Source organism: Kogia breviceps, chromosome 10 (genome assembly GCF_026419965.1).
Source record: "Kogia breviceps isolate mKogBre1 chromosome 10, mKogBre1 haplotype 1, whole genome shotgun sequence".
Lineage (NCBI taxonomy): Eukaryota > Metazoa > Chordata > Mammalia > Artiodactyla > Physeteridae > Kogia > Kogia breviceps.
Window position 1 is genome coordinate 41,980,199 of NC_081319.1, and position 25,995 is coordinate 42,006,193.

General features: G+C 46.4%; 1 protein-coding gene across 6 annotated transcripts in view; it reads left to right on the plus strand.

Moving 5' to 3' along the window:
* Window positions 1–25,995, plus strand: part of FYCO1 (FYVE and coiled-coil domain autophagy adaptor 1) — an 86,656-nt gene that overhangs the window by 15,836 nt on the left and 44,825 nt on the right. For all 6 annotated transcript variants that reach the window (XM_067044471.1, XM_067044472.1, XM_067044475.1 and 3 more), the window contains 8 exons: window positions 2,626–2,732; window positions 12,243–12,386; window positions 15,668–15,758; window positions 16,720–19,131; window positions 20,198–20,290; window positions 20,995–21,113; window positions 23,283–23,450; window positions 25,816–25,965. In XM_067044471.1, coding sequence (XP_066900572.1) covers window positions 2,626–2,732; window positions 12,243–12,386; window positions 15,668–15,758; window positions 16,720–19,131; window positions 20,198–20,290; window positions 20,995–21,113; window positions 23,283–23,450; window positions 25,816–25,965 — 3,284 coding nt within the window. The remainder of the gene's footprint in view (window positions 1–2,625; window positions 2,733–12,242; window positions 12,387–15,667; window positions 15,759–16,719; window positions 19,132–20,197; window positions 20,291–20,994; window positions 21,114–23,282; window positions 23,451–25,815; window positions 25,966–25,995) is intronic.

Sequence of the window (25,995 nt, forward strand, 5' to 3'; positions counted from 1 at the left end):
TTGCTCCCCGGCATGTGGGGTCTTCCCAGACCAGGGCTCGAACCCATCTCCCCTGCATTGGCAGGTGGATTCTTAACCACTGCACCACCAGGGAAGTCTCTAAAAAGACCTTTTAAAATAGCTCCTTTTACATATATAATCAATTCAGCTAATAGGCCTGATTTAAAATGTAACCTTAACTGTTTGCCTTTAAAAAATTAAATGTTCTAAGTGCTATTACAATGGCCATTTTATTAATAAGGACAAATCCCGGGACATCCCTGGTGGCGCAGTGGTTAAGGAGCCGCCTGCCACTGCAGCGGACATGGGTTCGAGCCCTGGTCTGAGAAGATCCCGCTTGCCGTGGAGCAGCTGAGCCTGTGCGCCACAACTACTGAAGCCCTCATGCCTAGAGCCCATGCTCCGCAACAAGAGAAGCCACCACAATGAGAAGCCCACGCACAACAAAGAAGAGTAGCCCCTGCTCTCCTCAACTAGAGAAAGCCCGCGCACAGCAATGAAGACCCATCATAGCCAAAAATAAATAATTAATTTAAAACAAAAAAACAAGCCCTTCCCTTGGGAGCTTACAGACATGGGCTGTTATGTGGGGTTCTTTTTAGATTCTGCAGGGCCTATTTGTGGGTGTGCATTTGTATGACCAACACACTTCACTTCAGGATGCCTTGCTCAGCTGTTCTCGGCCTCTTGGGTTTCGTGGTTATCACCACTGAACACTTTGTTCTCACCTCACTTATCAGTGGAAAAGCATTTGGACATAGGGAAGTCATCAAGATTCTCCCCTGGGCACCTGTCTTGATCCACTCCCCACGGACGTGCCATGGTGGTTTTTATAAAGCCAGGTCAGGCTGTTGCCCACCTTCTTTTCCAGACCTCCTGGCTAAACCCCAAACCCACAAAACACATGGAAAACTGTCTTACAGCCTCTTACATAAATGTGTTATGAGGTTTCACACCTTCTTATTTTTTAAAACTACTTCATATTGTGGTATCATTTCCTCGAGTCAGCAATGAGAAGGCATATAGCTCTGAGCTAAAAGGTGCTGGGTACCAGGATGTTTATAGCATCATGAATGTCCCGGTGCTTGAGGTCATACCTCATGTTTCCTGTCTCATTCCAGCACCATGGCTGGCTTTTTTTTTTTTTTTTTTTTTTTTTTGCGGTACATGGGCCTCTCACTGTTGTGGCCTCTCCCGTTGCAGAGCACAGGCTCCGGACACGCAGGCTCAGCAGCCATGGCTCACGGGCCCAGCTGCTCCACGGCATGTGGAATCTTCCCAGACTGGGGCACGAACCTGTGTCCCCTGCATCACCAGGCGGACTCTCAACTGCTGCTCCACCAGGGAAGCCCCATGGCTGGCTTCTTAATAGGATGGAAGATTAGGACCATCATTTGGTCAAACCACTACTGTCCCTTCCCCCAACCACCAAGTTAAACATTTCTGACATTTGAAGAGGTGAGGAGGGAATGGGTCTTGGCTTACCCTGCTCAGAGCCAGCATCTGACAGAACAGGTGCATGTGGTAGGTTGAGAGGTTTTGAGTTCTTGCCTACTTATCTTGAGCTTCTGGGGCTGAAACATTGGGAGCATGAATCCTAATTTGCCTACAGATCTCAAGTGTCTTCTGTAGCTATACCCTTGGACAGCTTAATAGCCCGTGGTCCATCCTGGCAACTAGGGCCAGAGTCTTTGACCAGCATACCCCACCACCATCACAACAAGCTTCCAGAAACCTCTTTAGAAGCCATGTTTTGGCGCTGTGGGGAGAGGTTTTGAAGACAGGCCTGCACCTGGACCCTCCGTCCACCTCAGACTTCCTGAAACAGAACCACACCCATTTTTCATTACTTCAGTGTAACTGGGCCACCTAGACACACCCCTGCCCTCACCCCCTGGGCACCTTCTGACTAAATGCAGTGAGTTGGTATAGCTGAAAATAAATCCAACCAGGAAAGCGTTGACAGATATGTGGATTTTAGTGATGGTTCCACGAGGACACGGAGGAGGCAGTTATACATCCATCACAAGTCCCCCTAACACTCCTCTGCCTTTTGCCCTCCTGTCTCTTCCCCCTTCCACATGGGCTCCAGCCAAGCCCCTTAGGCCTCTTCCCCTGCATCTCTTCTCCCAAAACTTCAAAAGCAAGCCCAGGCGTTAGCGAAACTGAGACCATCTCTTCCTCTTCAAGCATACTTCTGGTATGAGAAGCCCTTCATTTACCTCCAACCTGTTTTCTAAATATTACAAATTAAGTCAGACCGTTTCATCTCTGACTCTAAACCCAGGGATTTTGATGGAGCAGAGGAGGAAGAATGACATTCCGGTAGAATCCACAGTAGATGTTTGAGCTTCTCGTGGCTATATCTTCCTTGACACATTTGCTGGAGTCTACAGATTATTCTCAGACAGAGGCCTGCAAGACGTCCACCCACTTTAGGCCTCCCTCTGTGGGGTGACATTCTCAAATGTTTTGTGTTCTTTGAGGGACATAAGTGAAGGTTATGTGTAGGGTAGGATTGGGTGACGTTTTCTGCCCTGTTTTGTTTCTGCTTTTGTCAGCCATCCATGAGGCCTGTATTTGGAGTTAACAGCTCTTCATTTCTATTTTATCTACATTTTCCAGCTCCGAACATCTCTGGGAAAGGGAAGAGCATTTATTCGCTACTCCTTGGTGCACCAGAGGTTGGCTGACACCTTACAGCAGTGCTTCATGAACACCAAAGTGACCAGGTAAATACATGACAGTGCTGGGCTTTACCCCACACCATTCAGAAATGACCCAAAGTCCCCTCATTAATAATAACGTTACTACTTATAAGTCAGACAGAGAAAGACAAATATCATATGATGTCACTTATATGTGGAACCTAAAAAACAGTATGAATGAATGTATTTATGAAACAGAAACAGACTCACAGACATAGAAAACAAACTTATGGTTACCAAAGGGGGAAGTGGGGAGAGGAATAAATTGGGAATATGGGATTAACAGATGCACATTATCATATATAAAAGATTTACTGTATAGCACAGGGAACTATATTCAATATCTTATAATAAGCTATAACGGAAAGGAATCGAAAAAAAAGACTATAGATATGCACATATATATGTGTAACTGAATCACGTTGCTGTACACCTGAAACTAACACAATATTGTAAATCAACTAGACTTCAATTTTAAAGAAAATGGTGATGCTACTTACAATACACAAGGTGGAAGCCATCAATGTCCAGTGATGAGGGGGCTGTTAAATTACAGCAAATTAGGGCTATGGCTTCCCTGGTGGCTCAGTGGTTAAGAATCTGCCTGCCAATTCATGGGACATGGGTTCGAACCCTTGTCCTGGAAGATCCTACATGCCATGGAGCAGCTAAGCCCATGCGCCACAACTACTGAGCCTGTGCTCTAGAGCTCACGAGCCACAACTACTGAAGCCTGCATGCGTAGGGCCCACGTTCCACAACAAGAGAAGCCACTGCAATGAGAAGCCTGTGCACCACAACAAAGAGTAGCCCCCACTTGCCACAACTAGAGAAAGCCACGTGCAGCAACAAAGACCCAGTGCAACCAAAAAGAAAAAAATAATAAATAAATAAATAAATTTATTTTTTAAAATTACAGCAAATTATTTAAAATGGCATAGCAAGGCATCATTTAAAATTGCAGTAAGGTATACCAAAACCTGAGATGAATTACCATATTTTAGTATATGTTACCACCCTTTTGCTAATATACATAGGATTTAAGTAGCATCATGACAGTCCAGGTTAGACTGTATAGGGTTAAAGGAGGAACTAATTATGTAAGCCTTGATACTTGCCCAAGAGTGAAGAAGAGGTGGTCTTCTCCCCTCCCCACTTTTTCTTTGATTATAAAAATGTAGCCTACTCTGTTCTTGGGGCTGCTGCGCTGCCTTGCCTGCCCACTTGTATCTCTCACAAGTTTCCTATGCTAATAAATTCACTCTTTGCCTGCCAAATAAATAAATAAAATTGCAATAAGGAAGTCCATATAGCAACAAGGAAAATAACAATATAATAATCAATGAAAAAGAATGCAAATCTTACCTATCCTGATGGCAACAATGAAATTACAAAAAATATATAAAAGAATTAGAAAGTATATGAGAACATGGGGAGGTGGAGTCAAGAGGGCAGTGTGGGAAGACGCAGTTAGTGTCTCCCCACAGCTAGGGTGCCTGCCAGCCGCTGGTGGGGGACTCTGATGCCCAAGGAGATGGAAGGAAACCCCAGAGTGAACCAGTAGAAAGTAGGGGGACTGAAGGGGGAGGAGAAGTGGAGGCCAGACAGGATCAGTGCTCCTGAGGCCAGGGAGATCAGTAGAGGCAGGCAGGAGGGACTCTCCGGGAAGAGCGGGAGAGGAGTGGAGGGCAATCACCTGGCCCACTCAGGCTGGAGAGCCTTCTGAGCTCCCAAGCTGATCCCCTGCCCTCCAAGGCCCCCTCCAGGCCGTGTGGGTCCTTGGGGGCATAGGAGGGAGGCTGGGGAGATCAGGAGAGGCAGGTGCGAGGGGCCACCCAGGAGGAGTGGAGGGCATTTACCTTGCCCACTTGAGTCCAGGAAGCCCGCTGGGCATCCAGGAAGCCCACTGGGCTCCCAGGTGAGGTCCCCTGCCCTCTGAGACCAGGGGTGGGGAGCATGCCTGGGCCCTTTCTGTTCCTTGAGCCTAAGCCAGACCCCAACAGCCCCCAGGGTGTTTTCCAGCCCTGTGGGTCCTGAGCATTGGCCCTGCCCAACACCCAAACCTCACCCTTGTTTAGGCCCCACCCTCCACAGGCAAGGCCTTTTCCCCCACCTTTTTAAAATTTTTATTTGTTTATTATTTTTTTTTCCTTTCTCCTCTTTTTTAATATTGTGGTACTAATGTAATTTCCGGTTGTTAATTCATCTATATTTTTATTTTTATATTCTTCTTAACATATCTGTTAGTTTCCTAGTCTAATTTTATTTTTTACTTTTCTATTGTTGTATGTTTCTTTCTTTTCCTGCTGCCCCAGGCAGCTTGCGGGATCTTGGTTCATGAGCCCGGGGTTGGGCCAAAGCTCCTGTGGTGGGAGCTCCAAGTCTGAACCTCTGGACTAACAGAACCTCAGACCCCAGGGAATATTCTTCGGAGTGAGATCTCACGGAGCTCCTCATCTCAGCACCAAGACCTAGCTCTACCCAATAGCCTACAAACCCTAGTGTTAGAAGCCTCAGGCCAAACAACCAGTAAGACAGGAACACAATCCCACTCATTAAAAAAAAAAAAAAAAAAAAATGAGATGGCAAAAAAATATGTCACAAATGAAGGAGCAAGGCAAAAACCTACAAGACCAAATAATGAAGAGGAAATAGGCAATCTACCTGAAAAAGAATTCAGAGTAACAATAGTAAAGATGATCCAGAATCTCGGAAATAGAATGGAGGCATGGATTGAGAAAATACAAGAAGTGTTTAACAAAGATCTAGAAGAACTAAAGAACAAACAAACAGAGAAGAACAACACAATAACTGAAATGAAAAATACACTAGAAGGAATCAATAACAGAATAACTGAAGCAGAAGAACGAATAAGTGAGTTGAAAGACAGAATGGTGGCAATAACTGCCGAGGAGCAGAATAAAGAAAAAAGAATGAAAAGAATTGAAGACAATTTCAGAGACCTCTGGGACAACGCTAAACACACCAACATTCAAATTATAGGGGTCCCAGAAGAAGAAGTGAAAAAGAAAGGGTCTGAGAAAATATTTGAAGAGATTATAGTTGAAAACTTCCCTAACATGGGAAAGGAAATAGTCACCCAAGTCCAGGAAGCACAGAGTCCCATACAGGATAAACCCTAGGAGAAACACACCAAGACACATATTAATCAAACTAACAAAAATTAAATTCAAAGAAAAAACATAAAAAGCAGCAAGAGAAAAGCAAAAGATAACATACAAGAGAATCCCCATAAGGTTATCAGCTGATTTTTAGGCAGAAACTCTGCAGGCCAGAAGGGAGTGGCAGGATATACTTAAAGTGATGAAAGAGAAAAACCTACAACCAACAGTACTCTACCCAGCAAGGATCACATTCAGATTCGATGCCGAAGTCAAAAGCTTTTCAGACAAGCAAAAGCTAAGAGAATTCAGCACCACCAAACCAGCTTTACAACAAATGCTAAAGAAACTTCTCTAAGCGGGGAAACACAAGAGAAGAAAAAGGCCCACAAAAACAAACCCCAAACAGTTAAGAAAATGGTAATAGGCACATACATATCGATAATGACCTTGAATGTAGATGGATTAAATGCCCCAACCAAAAGACACAGACTGGCTGAATGGATTCAAAAACAAGACCCATATATATGCTGTTTACAAGAGACCCACTTCAGACCTAGGGAAACATACAGACTGAAAGTGAAGGGATGGAAAAAGATACTCCATGCAGATGGAAATCAAAAGAAAGCTGGAGTAGCAATACTCATATCAGATAAAATAGACTTTAAAATAAAGAATGTTACAAGAGACAAGGAAGGACACAACATAATGATCAAGGGATCAATCCAAGAAGAAGATATAACAATTATAAATGTTTATGCCCCCAACATAGGAGCACCTCAGTACATAAGGCAAATGCTAAAAAACATGAAAGGAGAAATTGACAGTAACACAACAATAGTAGGGGGCTTTAACACCCTACTTACACCAATGGACAGATCATCCAGACAGAAAATAAATAAGGAAACATAAGCTTTAAATGACACAATAGACCAGATAGATCTAATTGACATTTATAGAACATTCCACCCAAAAGTGGCAGAATACACTTTCTTCTCAAGTGCACATGGAACATTCTCCAGGATAGATCACATCTTGGGTCAGAAATCAAACCTCAGAAAATTTAAGAAAATTGAAATCATATCAGGCATCTTTTCTGACCACAATGCTATGAGATTGGAAATGAATTACAGGAAAAAAACTGTAAAAAACACAAATACATGGAGGCTGAACAGTGTGGTGCTAAATAACCAAGAGATCACTGAAGAAATCAAAGAAGAAATTAAAAAATACATAGAAACAAATGACAATGAAAACACAAGACCCAAAACCTATGGGATGCAGCAAAAGCCGTTCTAAGAGGGAAGTTTATAGCAATACAATGTCATCTCAAGAAGCAAGAAAAATCTCAAATAAACAATCTAACCCTACACTTAAAACAACTAGAGAAAGAAGAACAAAGAAAACCCAAAGTCAGTAGAAGGAAGGAAATCATAAAGATCAGAGCAGAAATAAATGAAATAGAAACAAAGAAAACAATAGCAAAAATCAATAAAAGTAAAATCTGGTTCTTTGAGAAGATAAACAAAATTGATAAACCCTTAGCCAGACTCATCAAGAAAAAAAGGGAGAGGATGCAAATCAATAAAATTAAAAATGAAAAAGGAGAAATCACAGCGGACACTGCAGAAATACAAAGGATTATAAGAGACTACCAGGACTTCCCTGGTGGCACAGTGGTTGAGAGACTGCCTGCCGATGCAGGGGACATGGGTTTGTGCCCTGGTCCGGGAGGATCCCACATGCCACAGAGCGGCTGGGCCCATGAGCCATGGCCGCTGAGCTTGCGCTTCCAGAACCTGCATGTTGGAGCCTGTGCTCCGCAATGGGAGAGACCACAACAGTGAGAGGCCCGTGTACAAAAAAAAAAAGAGAGAGAGAGAGACTACCAGAAACAACTATATGCCAATAAAATGGACAACCACGAAGAAATGGACAAGTTCTTGAAAAGGTACAATTTTCCAAGACTGAACCAGGAAGAATTAGAAAATATAAACAGACCTATCACAAGTAATGAAATTGAAACTGTAATTAAAAACCTTCCAACAAACAAAGGTCCAGGACCAGATGGCTTCACAGGCAAATGCTATCAAACATTTAGATAAGAGCCAACACTGATCCTTTTCAAACTCTTCCAAAAAATTGCAGAGGGAGAAACACTCCCAAATTCATTCTATGAAGCCAGCATCACCCTGATACCAAAACCAGAAAAAGATATCACAAAAAAAGAAAATTATAGACCAATATCACTGATTAACATAGAGGCGGAAATCCTGAACAAAATACTAGGAAACAGAATCCAACAGCACATAAAAGGATCATACACCACGATCAAGTGGGATTTATCCCAGGGATGCAAGGATTCTTCAGTATATGCAAAACAGTCACTGTGATACACCACATTAACAAATCAAGGAATAAAAACCATATGATCATCTCAATAGATGCAGAAAAAGCTTTTGACAAAATTCAACACCCATTTACGATAAAAACCCTCCAGAAAATGGGCATAGAGGGAACCTACCTCAACATAATAAAGGCCGTATATGGCAAACCCACAGCAAGCATCATACTCAATGGTGAAAAACTGAAAGCATTTCCTCTAACATCAGGAACAAGACAAGGATGCCCACTCTCACCACTGTTACTCAACATAGTTTTGGAAGTCCTAGCCACAGCAATCAGAGAAGAAAAAGAAATAAAAGTTATCCAAATTGGAAAAGAAGTAGTAAAACTGTCACTGTTTGCCGATGGCATGATACTAAACATAGAAAATCCTAAAGATGCCACCAGAAAACTACTAGAACTAATCAATGAATTTCGTAAGGTTGCAGGATACAAAATTAATGCACAGAAATCTCTGGCATTCCTATACACCAACAACGAAAAATCAGAAAGAGAAATTAAGGAAACACTCCCGTTTACCATTGCAACAAAAAGAATAAAATACCTAGGAAAAAACCTGCCTAAGGAGGCAAAAGACTTGTACTCAGAAAACTATAAAACACTGATGAAAGAAGTCAAAGATGACAAACAGATGGAATATACCATGTTCTTGGATTGGAAGGATCAATATTGTGAAAATGACTATACTACCCAAAGCACTCTACAGATTCATTGCCATCCCTATCAAACTACCAGTGGCATTCTTCACAGAAATAGAACAAAAAATTTTACAATTCGTATGGAAACACAAAAGACCCTGAATAGCCAAAGCAATCTTGAGAAAGAAAAATGGAGCTGGAGGAATCAAGCTTCCTGACTTCAAACTATACCACAAAGCTACAGTAATCAAGACAGCATGGTACTGGCACAAAAACAGAAATATAGATTAATGGTACAGGATAGATAGCCCAGAGATAAACCCATGCACATATGGGCACCTAATTTATGACAAAGGAGGCAAGAACATACAATGGAGAAAAGACAGCCTCTTCAATAAGTGGTGCTGTGAAAACTGGACAGCTGCATGTAGAAGAATGAAATTAGAACACTCCCTAACACCATACACAAGAATAAACTCCAAATGGATTAAAGACTTAAATGTAAGACCAGACACTATAAAACTCTTAGAGGAAAACATAGGAAAAACACTTGTTGACATAAACCACAGCAAGATCTTTTTTGACCCACCTCGTAGAGTAATGGAAATAAAAAGAAAAAATAAACAAATGGGACTTAATTAAACTTGAAAGCTTTTGCACAGCAAAGGAAACCATAAGCAAGACAAAAGGACAACCCTCAGAATGGGAGAAAATATTTGCAAATGAAACAATGGACAACGGATTAATCTCCAAAATATACAAACAGCTCATGGAGCTCAGTATCAAAAAAACAACCCAATCCAAAAATGGGCAGAACACCTAAATAGACATTTCACCAAGGAAGACATACAGATGGCCAAGAGGTACATGAAAAGATGCTCAACATCACTAGTTATTAGAGAAATGCAAATCAGAACTACAATGAGGTATCCCCTCATGCTGGTTAGAATGGCCATTATCAAAAAATCTAGAAACAATAAATGCTGGAAAGGATGTGGTGAAAAGGGAACACTGCTGTACTGTTGGTGGGATTGTAAATTGATATAACCACTATGGAAAACAGTATGGAGGCTCCTTAAAAAACTGAAAATAGAACTACCATATGACACAGCAATGCCACTACTGGGCATATACCATGAGAAAACCATAATTCCAAAAGAGACATGTACCACAGTGTTCATTGCAGCACTATTTACAATATCCAGGACTTGAAACCGACTTAAATGTCCATTGACAGATGAATAGATAAAGAAGATCTGGAACATATATACAATGGATATTTCTCAGCCATAAAAAGAAGCAAAATTGAGTTATTTGTAGTGAGGTGGATGGACCTAGTGTCTGTCATACAGAGTGAAGTAAGTCAGAAAGAGAAAAACAAATACCATATGCTAATGCATATATATGGAATCTTTTTTTAAAAAAAGGTACTGATGAACCTAGTTGCAGGGCAGGCATAAAGAGGTAGGCATAGAAAATGGACTTGAGGACATGGGGTAGGAGGGTGAAGCTGGGGCGAAGTGAGAGTAGTGTCGACATATATACACTATCGAATGTAAAATAGTTGGCTGGTGGGAAGCAGCAGCGTAGCACAGGGAGATAGGCTCCGTGCTTTGCAATGTCCCTAGAGGGGTGGGATAGGGAGGATGGGAGGGAGGCTCAAGAGAGAGGGGATGTGGGGACATATGTATGCATATGGCTGATTTGCTTTGTTGTGCAACAGAAACGAACCGTATTGTGAAGCAATTATACTCCAGTAAAGATCAATTTTTTAAAAAGTATATGAGAACATGATTTGATAAAGGATAGGATTATGTATATTTTTCTTTTTAAATTACTGTTTTTGCAGTGAACAATTTTTCAGCACTTTTCAGCATGTATTAAAGTGTAACAAGTTCAGAAGACCTCAGATAAATGTGATAAACTAAACAATAATAATGACAACCGCAGCAGCAGTGCCTGTCTGTGTCACACCCTGGCACAAGCAGGGACCTCCACCTGTCGTACACCTCCTCTCCGCTTCCCTACCACAGTCCTTGGCGCACATTGGGCAGGTAGCACTGAGCTTTCACAGGTGAGGAGAGTGAGGCTCAGAGAGGCCAAATGCCTTTCTCTGGACCTCACTAATGCTGAGGCGGAAAGCAGGAGCTTGGTTCTAGGTCTCTGAACTCCTAATGCCAGGTAGTTTCCTCTGGTGGATGGCAGGTCCTTGGTGCTGGCACTAATGGGCAGACCCCACTGGTCACCCTGGACCAGTGGGTTGCAGCCTTGGCCTCTCAGCAGAATCACCTGTGGGGTTTTTAACACCAACGAGCCTGGGGCCTCACCTGAGACACTGAGTCAGCCCCCGCCCCATGGGTCTGGGCTCCCTGGAGATTGTGATGAGTGACCAGACTGGGAGCCTTTGTGCCCCTAGTGCTGAAGCCTCAGCAGGAGGGGAAGGAGAAAGGAGAGGTGGGGTTGAGCGTGTAAGGTGGGGAGAGGGTGTCAGATTAGGAGCCGCAGATCAGCTGCCAATCAGCTGAACCTCTTTGGTTCGCCCAGCACCCCTTTTCCAGCTCTGCCTCCCCTCTACCTCTGGAGTGTTTTTCCAGTTAATTAAAAGAAATACTTCTGAATAAAAGAAAAACCATTGGGGGGGAATATTTTGTTTCATTTTGTCACCTTTAAAATTGATTTGCATAGATGTGTATTGCTCTTGCATGTGCCAGGCTTTGTGAATGCATGTGAGTTGAGAACCTTTGCACATTTAATTTGACGGTTATTTTGTTGTGATGTTTGGTGAAAACTGTCATAAACAGCTTGACTTCCAGTGTATCCCAGTTCACGGATATCAGCTGAGTAGCTCATTAAACTCATCAGTGTTTTTAATTCTTATTGCTTCACGTGAAGTGAAACAACTACTACTTCAAAATGGAGATGTTTTGTTCCTTGCCTTTTATGTTGGTGTCTGGACAGAAATTAGCAGTGAGTTCAGTGTCCTGTATTGAGTTCTCTGGAGGGGATAGAAGACCAGATTTTCTTTTAAAAAAGAAGTGTTCTTTCCCCTACAACTGCCCTTTCTTGGACAGTAATCCAGATTTAAGGTTTCTCGCATTCATTTGGAAATAGGTATGATATAAATAATAAACAAATAAGCATCTAATTCATTTCAGTAATTTCCCTGAAGAAGAGCAAACTTATTTGAGAGTTATATGCTCCTACAGTGAAAATCAAATTGGGATGTATGTGTATGTGTGTCTTTAATTAATTTAGTAATCTGAGTTGGAATTTGATGAGGCAGAGCCTTACTGGGAGGACTGATTAAATGTACTCTTCCCTTTCTTTATGTACTCCTGTACTTGACCCCTTTTTGTGTTTCCCTTCAGTGACTGGTACTACGCAAGGAGCCCCTTTCTGAAGCCAAAGCTGAGCTCTGACATCGTGGGCCAACTCTACGAGCTGACCGACATCCAGTTTGACCTGGCATCGAGGGGCTATGACCTGGATGCTGCCTGGCCGACATTTGCCAGGTACCTTGAAGAATTAACTGCTTGGTTGAAAAGAGGGGAAAGAGATGTTTGAAGTTTTGAAGATTGCCACTAGTCTACTCAAAGCAGTTTTGCTTGTGCAGTAAATTACCTGTAGCTTTGCAACTCTTATGCTTGCTAATTTTACAGACTTGGTTGAATCGTGACTAGCGATAGCATCTGGAGGCTCCAACCTTAAACTAACCTAACTGGCCAGGTGGCATGAGTCAGTGGAGACGCATATGTGAAACCCAAGGTTTTCAGATGTGTTAAGGGACTTGGTGTGGGAGCGAGGGGGGAGCAAGTGGGCTTTTCCCCGATATGTTCTCATAGATACAGTTATCATGGAGGCCAGTAAGAGAGGGAGCAAAGGCTCGTGCATGTAAGGGTTGCTGGAAAGGTTGCTTTGCTGTGTTTTCTTTTCCTACACCAGTACTGCACTCACACACCGTCCAACTGCATCCTCACAGCCATTCCAGGAGCAAGGTGCTGAAGAAGCAGGCCCAGAGAGTGGAGGGACTTGCCCAGAGTCACACAGCAGGCAGGCAGCAGGGCCAGGGCCAGGGTACTAGACTTGAGTTGAACTCAAGTCCAGCATTCTTTGTTTTGTTTTGCTTTCTGTTAATAAGGTGGTGTTTTTTTGTGTTTTTTTTTCCCAATTTTTGTATTTCTTATTAGGGAATTCCTTCTATGGAGGAAAAAATACTGACTATAATGGAACCCATTTGCCAACCACCAGGATTTAAGAGCTAACATTTTTGCCACATTTACTTTGTGTCATTTTTAGAACTGTTCAATTTTAAAATCATTTCAGACTTACAGAAAAGTTGTAAAAGTAGTACACAGTAGTCATTCACTTCAATTCCCCAGTTATCAGTATTTTACTACAAACGTTTTGATCATTCTTTCTCTCTCTCTCTCTCTCTCTCTCTCTCTCTTGTTTTTTTTTTTCTGGCCGTGTCACGTGGCATGTGGGATCTTAGTTCCCCGACCAGGGATTGAACCTGCACCTCCTGCAGTGGTGTGGAGTCTTAACCACTGGACCACCAGGGAATTTCTTATCATTCTTTATCTTTATGTAAACATGTTGGTTTATTTCCTGCATCATTTGAGAATAAGTTACAGACCTGATTCCCCTTTACTCCTAAGTACTTCAATCGTGTATTTCCTAAAATCAGGGACATCCTTTCCTAAAGTCGGGGACACCTATATAACCTCAGTACAATTGTTAAAATCACAGAACATTGATACAATACTGCTGTCTAATCTACAGACTGTGTTCAAATTTTAAAAATTATGCCAGACATGTCTTTTATAATCCAGGATCACATGTCAGTGAATTGTTGGGTCTCTCTAGTCCTTGTTCATTTGGAACAGTTTCTCCTCTTAGCACAGATATTTTTGAAAAGTACAGGCCAGTTATTTTGTAAAATGTTCCTTTATTTGAGTTTGTCTAGTGTTTTCTCATTATTGCATTCAGATTAAGCATTTTTGGCAGAAATACCCCAGGTGTTGCGTCTTCAGCACGTTGTACCCGGAGACACAGGATGTTGGTTTGTTTCATTACTTGCAAGGTTATCCATGATCATTTGGTTAAGGTGGTGTTAGCCAGGTTTCTCCTAAAGTTACTGTTTCTCTGTTTGTGATTAATATGTATCTTATGGGAAGACATTTTGAGACTAGGTTTTTATCCTGTTTCTTTTAAATCTCCCTCCTGTTAGTTTTAGCATCTAGTAAATCTTTCCTGAATCAGTTACTATCATGGTTACCAGAGTAATTTTCTGACGCCATCATTCCTTCTACATTAAAAATTGGCATTCTATTGTAAGGAAGATCTTTTCCTTCTTCCCCATCTATTTATTCATTTATAGCAGTATTGACTCGTGGATTCTTATTTTATTCAATAGGTTATATTTTGTCACTGTAATTATTTTAAACCTTAAGGTGCCTTATATTTGGCCAAAGTCCCTTCAAGCTGGTTCTTGGGGGATTTTTTTGTTATGTCTGATACTTTTTTTTTTAAGAAATAAAATATTATAGATCCAAATAAAGCCCCACCCTATGACCATCCTTTCTCCTTTTCTCCCTTTCTAGAAGTAATTACAACCCTGTAGTTCATGCATGTCATTCCCAAATATTTTGTGTTTCACTACATGTGCCTGTAAATATTACATATGTATAGTTATATTTTATATATATTTTTAAAATTTGCTACATTGATTGAATCATGGGATGGCTATGCTTTTGCAGGTTGCTTTTTTCATTCCACATTGTTTTTGAGATTTTTATCTGTGTCTGTACAGGGAGTTCTATAGATGAGGAGTAGGGCTGGCAAACGACGGCCCATAGGGCCATGTGTAACACACTTTCATTTACCTATTGTCTATGGCTGCTTTCATGCTACAGTGGCAGAGTTGAATTGTGACAGAGCCCATAAGGCTTGCAAACCGAAAATATTCACTATCCGGCCCTTTACAAAAAAGATTGCCAACCTGTGGCATAGAGTGTTCCACTGTGTGAGTAAACAGTTTATCTGTTTCTCTAGTGATGCAGAGTTAGAAAGGTTCTGCTTTTTCCACCATGACGGTGCTGCCAAGAGCATCCCCACATGTCACTTTATGCACATATGTGACTGTCTTTCCGGTAGATACTGAGAAGTGCAGTTGTTGGGTTGTGGAGACTAACAAGGTTTAAAATGCAATAATTGTAGATTAGGGAGAAGATTCTGGTTGTTAAGTAAAAGTGTGTTTCGTTTGCAGTGACTAGTGCCATCAAATAGAACTTTCTGCAGTGAGGGAAATGTCCGGTGTGAACCAGAAGAGGTCTTCCAGCCACATTACTCATGTAACATAACGTAAAGCAGTGACCTCAAGGCCCGAAGCACAGCGTGACCTTTATTTACCGGATTGACTGTTGCTGGTTCCTCCCTAGTAGACAAGTTATGGCTGGCATTGAACGTTCTAGGAAAACTTAAACTAAAAACTGGGAAATACTATGTTCACTTCGTTCTTTTTTGGCAGTGAGAGCAAAGCCATCATGCTTAGACTTCAACAGCGGAGTCCAGCTGCTACGACCAACCTGAATGTGTGCTTTGGTGGAAATTGTTGGACTTTGCCTTCTTAGTGGACCTGGGAGGGCACTGCCGCTACCACCACCCGGTTGCCTAGTGACAACCAAGGCCTCACCGAGTGTGTGTGTGTGTGTGTGTGTGTGTGTGTGTGTGTGTGTGTGTGTGTGTGTGTTTCCTGCTCTGATGCAGGCATGTCTGTTTTGTGGCCCCACAGGAGGACCCTGGGCACTGGCTCTTCTGCTTACCTGTGGAGACCCCCCAGCCGAAGCTCCAGCATGAGCAGTTTGGTGAGCAGCTACCTGCAGGTAATGCCAAGAAGGCTGGGGACTCCCTCTCTGTCGTGTCAACCAGGGCATGTTCTTGCCCCTCCCAGTTCAGGGGGATGTTCTCAGATGTCTGGTGTTCCAACCCGAGCGATATAACCCCTCAGTCCTACCCACTGTTTCCTCGAGTCCAGGTTTTTACAACCAAAAGGAATTTAGGCCTTTTAAAAAATAAATTCTTTTAAAAGCTTTTTGAAGTGTTCCAGAAGAAGTGGTTTGGCACTGTGATTAAAAGTGGCAAGGTCAAATCCTGACTGTCACTCACCCGCCGTGGGACCCCGGGAAGGTGACTTACCCTGTCGAAACTTGAGCCCTCTCATCTGTAAAGTCTCATAGCAGCCTGCAAGGTGGTTGTAGGGAGGAAATGAGGGCACACGCGCACAGTGCTTAAGGGCTTGGCACAGGCTATTGCTCAGTAAATGTTAGTGCGTCAGGTCAGTTTCATTAATTTTCTTAGAAATGTGAATGTATCGTATAGTTTAATGGGAAAGAACACTGAAATTAATCAGCAAAGCAAAATAAGACTAATCAGTATAAGAAGCATTAAGAGTAGCATTTTTACCCTATTTTGTGATTTAATTGCAACAGGAATTGTGGGTACGGTGCAATGGGTAAGCAGTAGTTTACATATAACATCATTTCTCTAAGAGGCAGCATCCATTATGTTACCAAAGCTACAGGAGGCTGAATGGGAAACGCAAGTTCCGAGTCTCAGTGGAGCTCACACGTGTGGCGTTGCATCATATTTTAGGATTTGCTACTGACCTCCCCTGGCAGATGCTTTGAGCAAAGCGGTTCCGGTCCTTTGAATAGATCGATAGACTAACCTTAGGTCATGTAATTGCTGTATTTCTACTTCTGTTCTCATTAACTTCTAAAGTTTTGCCAAGTAGCCATGGAGCTTCATCCCCAAGCCACTTGTTTTTTCGTGTTCCCTCCCCAGACTCAGGACATGGCCTCCCACCTTGACCTAAGCAACCCCTTCAACCACGAGGCACTGGAGGGCTTTGACGAGTTGCGGCTGGAGCTGGACCAGTTGGAGGTGCGGGAGAAGCAGCTGAAGGAGCAGATACAGCAGCGGGACAGAGAGAACCAGGAGCTGAGGGCAGCCGTCAGCCTGCATGCAGAGCAGCTGCAGGCAGAGAGAGAGGGGGGCCGCGCCGCCGCCGAGGACAACCTTCACCTCGCCAGTGTGGTGGCTGTGCTCCAGGGGCAGTGGGAAGTCACCCAGGCCACACAGAACACTGTGAAGGAGCTGCAGATGTGCCTGCAGGCCCTGGAGCTGGGGGCCTCGGAGAGGGAGGAGGATTACCACGCAGCCCTGCGGCGGCTGGAGTCCCTACTGCAGCCCCTGGCTCGGGAGCTTGAGGCCACACGTGACTCCCTGGGCAGGAAGGACCAGCGCTCAGCTGATGTCCCAGACCAGCTGGGTGCAGCCGAGCAGAAGGCTGACGTGGCACTGGATGAAAAGGGGCGACGAAAGCGCATCCCCAGTGACTCGCCCCAGGAGACTCAGGAGCTGGGGGAGAAGCTCCTGGAAAGGGAGAGCACCTGGGTCCAGGAGCTCAACAGGCAGCAGAGCACCCAGCTGGAGCAGCTGGCCAGAGAGCTGCAGCTGAAGGAGGAGGCCCGGGCCAGCCTGGAGCGCCTGGTGCAGGAGATGGCCCCGCTCCGGGAAGAGCTGTCCAGGAAGGGGCAGGAGACGGCCCAGCTCCAGCGTCAGCTGCAGGAGTCGTTGGCCCACCTGAGCTCCCTGGAGGAAGAGCTCGCGGAGGGGAGGCGGGAGGAGCGGCGGCGGCAGGAGGAGAAGGAGCTGCTGGAGCAGGAGGCCAGGTCCCTGACGCGGCAGCTGCAGCTCCTGGAGACCCAGCTGGCCCAGGTGAGCCAGCATGTGAGTGACCTGGAGGAGCAGAAGCAGCAGCTCATCCAGGACAAAGACCACCTGAGCCAGAGGGTGGGGACGCTGGAGCGACTTGCTGCGCGGTCAGGCCCAGATCTGCCCACGGCAGCTGAGGAGCACGAGGCCCTGAGCCCCGCCCTGCAGCAGGCCTGTGAGAAGCTGGAGGAGGAACAGAGGGGCCTGTGGGAGGGACAGGTGGACGATCCCAAGATGCAGGGGGCCGGCCAGGAGAAGAAGCTCCAGGAGGCCAACAAGGAGCTGGAGAAGGAGCTGCAGAATGTGGTGGAGCGCAACCAGCTGTTGGAGGATAAGCTTCAGGCCCTGCAGGCTGACTATCAAGCGCTGCAGCAGCGGGAGGCGGCCATCCAGGGCTCCCTGGCCTCCCTGCAGTCAGAGCAGGCCAGCATCCGGCACATGGGAGACCAGATGGAGGCAAGCCTCCTGGCTGTGAAGAAGGCCAAGGAGACCATGAGGGCCCATATGGCTGAGAAAGAGGCTGCCCTGCAAAGCAAGGAGGCCGAATGCCAACAGCTGCGGGAGCAGGTGGAGCAGTGCCGGCAGCTAGCAGAGTCCCGGGCTGGGGAGGTCAGAGCGCTTGAGGACCGGTGCCGCCAGCACACCCAGCTGATCGAGACCCTCATGGCAGACAAAAGCCAACAGGGGTTCAGCCCACCTCAAGACCATGCGTCCCAGGAGCTAGTAGCCCAGCTGGCCCTGTCTCAGGAGCAGCTGGAGAGCCATCAGGGGGAAGCCCAGAGACTGCAGGCTGGGGTGCTGGACCTCCAGGCCAAGCTGCAGGCAGCCCTGGGTGACCGGGAGAAGGTGCAGAGCCAACTGAGTGTGGCCGAGGCCTCTCTGAGGGAGCACAAGGCCCTCGTGCAGCAACTGAAGGAGCAGAACAAAGCCCTCAACAGGGCCCACGTCCAGGAGCTGCGGCAGTGCTCGGAGTGTGCAGGGGTGCTGCAGGAGGAGAGGGCCGGAGAGGCCCAGCAGAGGGAGGAGGAGTTCCAAGTAGTGTGGGAGGAGCTGTCCCAGGCCAAAGGCAGCTCCGAGGAGGCCCAGCTAGAACATGCTGAGCTGCAGGAGCAGCCGCACCAGGCCAACACGGATATGGCTGAGCTCGGCATCCAGGTCTGCGCGCTGACTGCGGAGAAAGAGCCGGTGGAGGGGCCGCTGGCCCGCGCCATGCGGGAGCTCCAAGATGCCAAAGAGGCAGCCTCCAAGGAACGGGAGGGCCTGGAACACCAAGTGGCAGGGCTGCAGCGAGAGAAGGAGAGCTTGCAGGGGAAACTGAAGGCAGCTGAGGAGGCAGCTGGCTCACTGCCTGGCCTGCAGGCCCAGCTGGCCCAGGCCGAGCAGCAGGCCCAGAGCATCCGAGAGACTGCACGCCAGGAGCTTGACACCCTCAAGTTCCAGCTGAGCACCGAGATCATGGACTACCAGAGCAGACTTAAGGTAACCCTCACCTTGACCGTCTGAGCTGCACCTGTCTCCTGCGGCAGGGCCTGGTGGGTCCATGAGTGGTTGGGACGCACCTTCGGCCAGGTGGCACATGAGGGCCCAAGAATGTCCTGGGGGCCCAGGCCAACATGGTCTCATCCTGGTGTCATAGCTCACAGCATCCTTCTCCCTGCAGGAACATGTTAGGGACACAGCATTGGAGAGGGATGCCTTAACTCAGACGTCTAAATTTAAGGCCATTACAGACAAGTTTGGCTTACATTGGCTTACACAGAATTTTTTTTAACTTAGTAGCCAACATTTCAAGAGCAGGGTGTTTAGAGATTCAGTTTTTGGACTTCTTTTGAAATCTTGGGAGTTCCTAAAGCGTCTGCTCTCATTCCTACGTGGCAGCAGTCAGCAGGAGCAGGGTGGGGACTGCCCACTTTAAGGAAGCGTGCATCCTCTGTTATTTTCCTTGTACTCATTTATGTACTTGTCCAGCCCCTTTTGGCATGTGAGTTCCTGACTGCCTCGAGTCCTGTCCCTGGATTCTCTGTCCCTTCAGGTGCCTCCTGATAGCAGAGCAGTTGTAGGAAACCAACTCAATTCGTTTTCACAGAGCCCTTGGGATAGACAAGCTTCTGAGAACAGCGTTTAGCATGTGTCTTGAACTGCAGAGAAAAAGGGTTAAGAGTGAGGACACAGGCAGACGTCTACGGGGCTTTGGCTCCTGACGTGTCTGTTTGCTTCTGGGTCTATGCACTCAGACCACTCCTGACCTCTCTCTTAGGCAACTGTTGCGTTCCCACAGATGTGCCTCCCACCTTGTGTCACCCCACCCCTTGCAGTTCCGTGTGGCTCATACTCCACCCTTTCCTTGGCAGAAATGAAATTCTAAGTTTGGGGGCCAAGCTAAGTCTCTTGGCTTGACGGGACTGTGTTACCAGGAAAGGACAGAGTTTATTGAGTTTGGGAGAAAAAGAGAGGTAGCTTGTTTTTACCCATTTTGGGGGAATGGGGCCGAGGGAGTCTCAGAACAAGGACCCCACTTTTCTGATCCCTTTCTCATCCTCTCCAGACCTCCAGTGAAGAATGCAGGAGCCTCAGGGGCCAGTTGGAGGAGCAAGGTCGGCAGCTACAGGCCTCCGAGGAAGCTGTGGGGAAGCTGAAGGTAAGCGTGGCCCCTGAGGCCCAGGGGAGGTGCTCCCGTGAGCCCTGAGCAGCGGCCGGCCCATCCCCATTGTTCTCCTGGTCATTCCACTCCCAGGGTGTGGGCCTGTCGAGGAAGGGGACGTGGCTTGGCTTTCACTGGACCATCAGAGAGGCCTCCCTGCAGGAGTCCCAGTGCCCTGGCTAAAGCTGCCATCAGCTCACCTTTGTAGACAACCTGAGTCTGTGTCATGGTTCTTCCACTCCCTGGACACCTGGCTAGAGCTGTCAAGTGTGATTTTCACTGCCCCTGTGTCTTATGGAAAGGAAATAAGTCATCCCCCTGTGCAGATGTTCTCCAAGTCAGTGTTTCTGACGTGAGCCAGAGCAGGGGTGGGACTGAAACCCGTCTTCAGGGCAGTGACTTTTTTCAGTGACTCCTGTACCCTGCCACCCCACCTCTACCCCCACCCCGGAGATTCTGATACCTGCTGCCCCTCCAGCCACCACAACCGGTTGCAGCTGATGCTTGAGGGACATAATTACAAATGGGAGTCTGTCATACACACACATACTAGTTCATGGTCTCTTGAACTTAAAAACAGAAAAAAGCCCCTCCTGTTAGAAGTGCGCCAGCCAGATGGGGTGGGGAGCATGCCAGTCTCTTGATGGCATCTGGCATGGGCTTCTGCAACCGAGCGTCTTCTCCCTCCTGTCCTGTGCCAGGCTGCCCAGGCCGATGCGGCGGAGAAGCTGAGCTGCACCAGCAAGCACCTTGCCGAGTGCCAGGCCGCCATGCTGAGAAAGGATGAGGAGGGGGCCGCGCTGCACCAAGACTTGGACAGGTTATTTACACGGTCCACCCACGTGGCCAGTGGGAGAGTCCTCAAAGGAGGGGGTGTTTGGTACAGTCATTTAGAAAGTCAACCACTCATATCAGGTTAAAGAAGCCCTTTTGCAAGAAAAACCACAGACTCATAAAGTGCTTATGTCAGAAGCATGCCACAGAACCTTGGCAATCTGCCTGTCACAAACCTATAGAAGGCTGCAGAGACCCTTTCTCTTAATTCCATTGTCTTATCTCTAGCAGGGCATATTTCAGTTCAGTAACTTCATACTTTGGTAAAACTAAAATGAAATAAAAGCTGGGAGATAATCATGGTACTACTAACAGCAAACATTTAAGTAATGCCTAAGATGTGGCAGGTACCGTTTTAAATACTTGGTATTTATTTGCCCATTTAATCCTCCCAATGGTCCTGTGAGGATGGTATTATTATTCATCCCATTTCACAGCTGAGGAAAACAAGGCTCAGAGGAGTGAAGTCACTTGCCCAGGGTCACACAGTGTGTAGTGGTGATGGCAGGGTTGGAACTCAGAACATTTGGCTCCAGAGGCTTTGTCTCAACAACTACCCTAAAAAATATATCGACAGATAGTTTTGTGTTTTGTTTTGTTTTATCTTAGGGTACTGGTGTGAGAGTATTGTGTGTGCATGTTTTCCCTGCTGTGTGTTTTGACTTGAGTTCTTCATTTCCTCTATGAAATGAGAGGCTGCGGGGTTAGGTGTGAGGTTCTCCCAAGCTCATCTGAGAGTGAGTGAGCGAGCCAGGGAGCAGGATCGGCTTGTCGTCCTGGAGACTGTCTGGTGCTATGTCTGTGGAGAGCACATCGTGCTGTCACCCTTTCATCATAATTTTTTTTTTAACCTTAAAATATGGCCCCACCTGTGTCCAACCCCAAGACCTCTTTATCTTCAGGCTTGGGGGCCACCCGGAATTGTGAGCATCATCAGCCCACTGTCTGGTGATGGGGCCAAACTGGTCCCACAGGGGATGCTGGGACCTGATTGCATGTGTGCTCCCAGCAAAAACAGACACACCAAATTCTCCCAAGGCTTTAACTTTTCCACCCATCTCCTACCATCTGCTTCTAGGCCTGGGCCCAGGCTCATTGGGAGATCCAGACCACGCTGGATGTTTAGCAACCTCAATGTACATTTCTTCTCATCTGACTCTTCTCAGCTGACTCCTTACAGAGTTTGAATCCTATAGGACTCTGGCTGCCCTTAGCCAGGTGGTGTTCATGTGACAATTTAAGTAGAACCTCCGAAGTTGGTGGCATTTTTTTTGAATGCTATAACTCTGTGGTTGTGTGTGTGTGTGTGTACCCGAGATCATTTTGGAGGACAGTGCCTAGTAAACAACAACGTCCTGACAACTTTATACTGGACATGGAAAGGCTGGATTAGATACAGATTAATTAGTCTTGCACAGCCCTCTGTTTTAATGGAGCTGTTATGAATGCCTTGCTTTATAAGGCATCCTTGGAAAACCACTGCCTTAGGGGACAGGTCAGTTGAAAGAGAAGTGGGCAAGGGCTGGAAGACCGTGGTTCAGCCGGCCCCTCTGCTGCAGCTTGAGGCTCCGAAGCACCCAGAACAGGATTCCTTAGGCCTCAGGCTTGTCAGGTTGAACGCCTCGCAGTGTAGATTGAGTGCCTGCTGTGTGGCCCATGCCAAGCCCCATGTGTAGAGTCGCAAAGACACATGGAAGATAGGCGCTCCTCTGTGTGGTCATCTCCAGGAAGCTACGCCTCTGTTCTTTCTCTCCTGGCCCTTTTTTCCTCTTGTGTATACCGCCATTACCAGCCCATGTACTTAACCCATTGGGCTCCTCTCAAAACCTCAGTCTCTGCCCAAGAACCAGGTGGTGCAGAGTTTGATGCACCTGGGGTGCTCCTAGTGACCTGAGGTCAACCTCCTCTCCCAAATGTCCCTTGTATTTGTTGTGAGAGGTAGTGGTGTGTGAAGAGTTTGGGTGTGTGAGGGAAGTTTTGAAAGCTTAAGAGAGTATACAGCCTGTGAGTGGAGCAGTGCCAAGGGGCTCCCCCCATGAAGGGGAAAGACTGGTAGGGCAACAGGACCCCCCCATTAGAGGCCTGGGTTAGCCCAGAGGCACCGGGGAAGCTGGAAGTAGTGGGTAATAAGGAAAACTTCCTACTCCTCCACCAGGACCCAGAAGGAACTTGAAAAAGCCACGACAAAGATCCAGGAGTATTACAACAGACTCTGCCAGGAGGCGACAGACAGGGAGAAGAATGACCAGAAGATGCTTGCTGACCTGGATGACCTGAATAGAACCAAGAAGTACCTGGAGGAGCGGCTGATAGAGCTGCTCAGGTGAGTGTCAAACAAGGGGCCAGGGGATCCCCCCAAGCTTGGCTTTTCTTAAAAGAAATGCAACTGTTATTGAAAGGACTCTTCAAGGGAAATGGGCCTCTGTCTGCTTGTGTTCTGTTGTAAGCGCCCACACACGTGAACAGGGTCTGCTCCGGCCCTTGGCAGCCTTGCACCTGGTCCGTGTTTTCTTATTGCTATGCTAACTGTTTTCAAAATCTCCATGTGCTCAGCCACAAGAGTGACAATCAGAGATGTGTAATATCCTCAGGGACTTATCCATTCCCTTGTCCCTCTCTCATGAGCCCTTTTCTCCTTCTCTTCCATCCCACTCTCCCCAGCACCTGGGCCCCCAAACTCCAGTGCCTGCAGGTAGCAGACAGTGATGTAAATGTGTGAAGTGGCCCGGGACAGGGGCTCTGAGAAACAGGAGGACATGACCTGCCCTGCTTTTGCTGACTGTTACCCAGCAGGCATCGAGTCCAGGGTTGCCAGGTCACCTTACTTCTTAAGAGAAGGTGGAAATCTGGATTTTTATGTGAAATTGGCCTGACTTTTAAATGTTGACAAGTCATTCAAAAAGTTTTTAGGGGGCTTCCCTGGTGGCGCAGTGGTTGAGAGTCCGCCTGCTGATGCGGGGGACACGGGTTCGTGCCCTGGTCTGGGAAGATCCCACGTGCCGCGGAGCAGCTGGGCCCGTGAGCCATGGCCGCTGAGCCTGCGCGTCCGGAGCCTGTGCTCCTCAACAGGAGAGGCCACACAGTGAGAGGCCCGCATATCGCAAAAAAAAGTTTTTAAAGGTTTTTGTATGGAATTTTTTTTTTTTTTTTTTTTGGCTGCACCTCGCTGCTTGTGGGATCTTAGTTCCCCAACCAGGGATCAAACCCACACCCCCTGCAGTGGAAACGCGGAATCTTAACTACTGGACCTCCAGGGAAGTCCCGGAAATTTTCAAAAATACAAAAATAGGATAGCAAAATGCACTGCTGTGTACCTGTCACCCAGCTTCAACATTATTCAGCTCATGGCCAGTCTTGTATCATCCAAGAGTCCTACCCTTTTCCCCCACCTCCTCAGATTATTTTGAAGCAAATCTCAGACATCCTGTCGTTTCATCCACAAGTATTTTGATACGTACCTCTCCAACACAAGGTCTCTATTTTAAACGACCACAGTATCATTACCGCACTTGAAAATTAACTAATTCCCAATATCATCAAGTGTCTAGTCAGTTTGAAATTTTTCTAATTGCTTTATAATTTTTTCTAACCAGGATCTATATTAGATCTATACATTGCATGGTGATATGTTTCTTAAATCTCTCTTACTTAGTTGTGGTTCCCCCACCACCTCTCTCTTTCTTTTTCCTTTGCAGTTTGCTTTTTTTTTTTTTTTTGCGGTACGCGGACCTCTCACTGTTGTGGCCTCTCCCGTTGCAGAGCACAGGCTCCGCGGCCATGGCTCCCGGGCCCAGCCGCTCCACGGCATGTGGGACCTTCCCAGACTGGGGCACGAACCCGTATCCCCTGCATTGGCAGGCGGACTCTCAACCACTGCGCCACCAGGGAAGCCCTGCAGTTTGCTTTTAAAGAAAGCAGGCCATTCATCTGGTAGAGTTTCCCATAGCCTGGACTTTGCTGATTACATGCTCATGGTGTCATTTAACATGTTCTTCCATCCTCTATGTTTCCTATAGCCCCTAAAATTAACAGCAGTTTTAAGGAAGGCTTTATACACATCTTCCCTGGTGCATCAGGCACATTCAGATGCTGCCAGAGCCTCCTGAAAAGCCTGCCACTTTTTTCAATGTGCTTGCTTCCTTTAGTGGTTGTGCTGTCTCTCTAAGGAGTGGAGGAGGTCAACATCCCATCGGATTTTTAGGCTGGAAAAGCTTGACTCTCCTCCATTAATTGTTACTTAAACCATGAAAACATGAAGGATCCCAAGCACATTTAAGATTTGGGTTCTTGGGCTCACAGCACACAGATTGTCCTGTAATCATGGCAGCACGTGACAGCTTAAACTCCCAGTGGCCACATGCACTGTCATTTAGACATCTGAGCAGCTGGTGACCCTTGTCAGTGCCAGCAGGTCTTTGCAGTTGCCAGAGCCTTTTATGGACATCGCAGGCCCTCCTGTACCTTCACACGTGTGGTGTCAGATGAGGACTTACACATTGGGAGGCTCCTGCTGAGCCTGGGACTGGTGTGGGGTGACAGAGGAGACCTAGACTGGGGGGTTATTTCCAAGGTAAAAGTGAATTTTTCTTGTGTTTTGGGAAATTTGGAAGCAGTCTCTTGAAATGAACTAGAGATAATTCTATTGTTTTCATGGATTCTTCTGTTTTTCTAATGCGGCTTTTTCCCAGGGACAAGGATGCTCTCTGGCAGAAGTCAGATGCCCTGGAATTCCAACAGAAGCTCAGTGCTGAGGAGAGGTGGCTGGGGGACATGGAGGCCAACTACTGCTTTGACTGCAAGCGGGAGTTCAGCTGGATGGTGCGGCGGCACCACTGCAGGTCAGCAGGCGGCTTGCGGGCAGGGCCCAG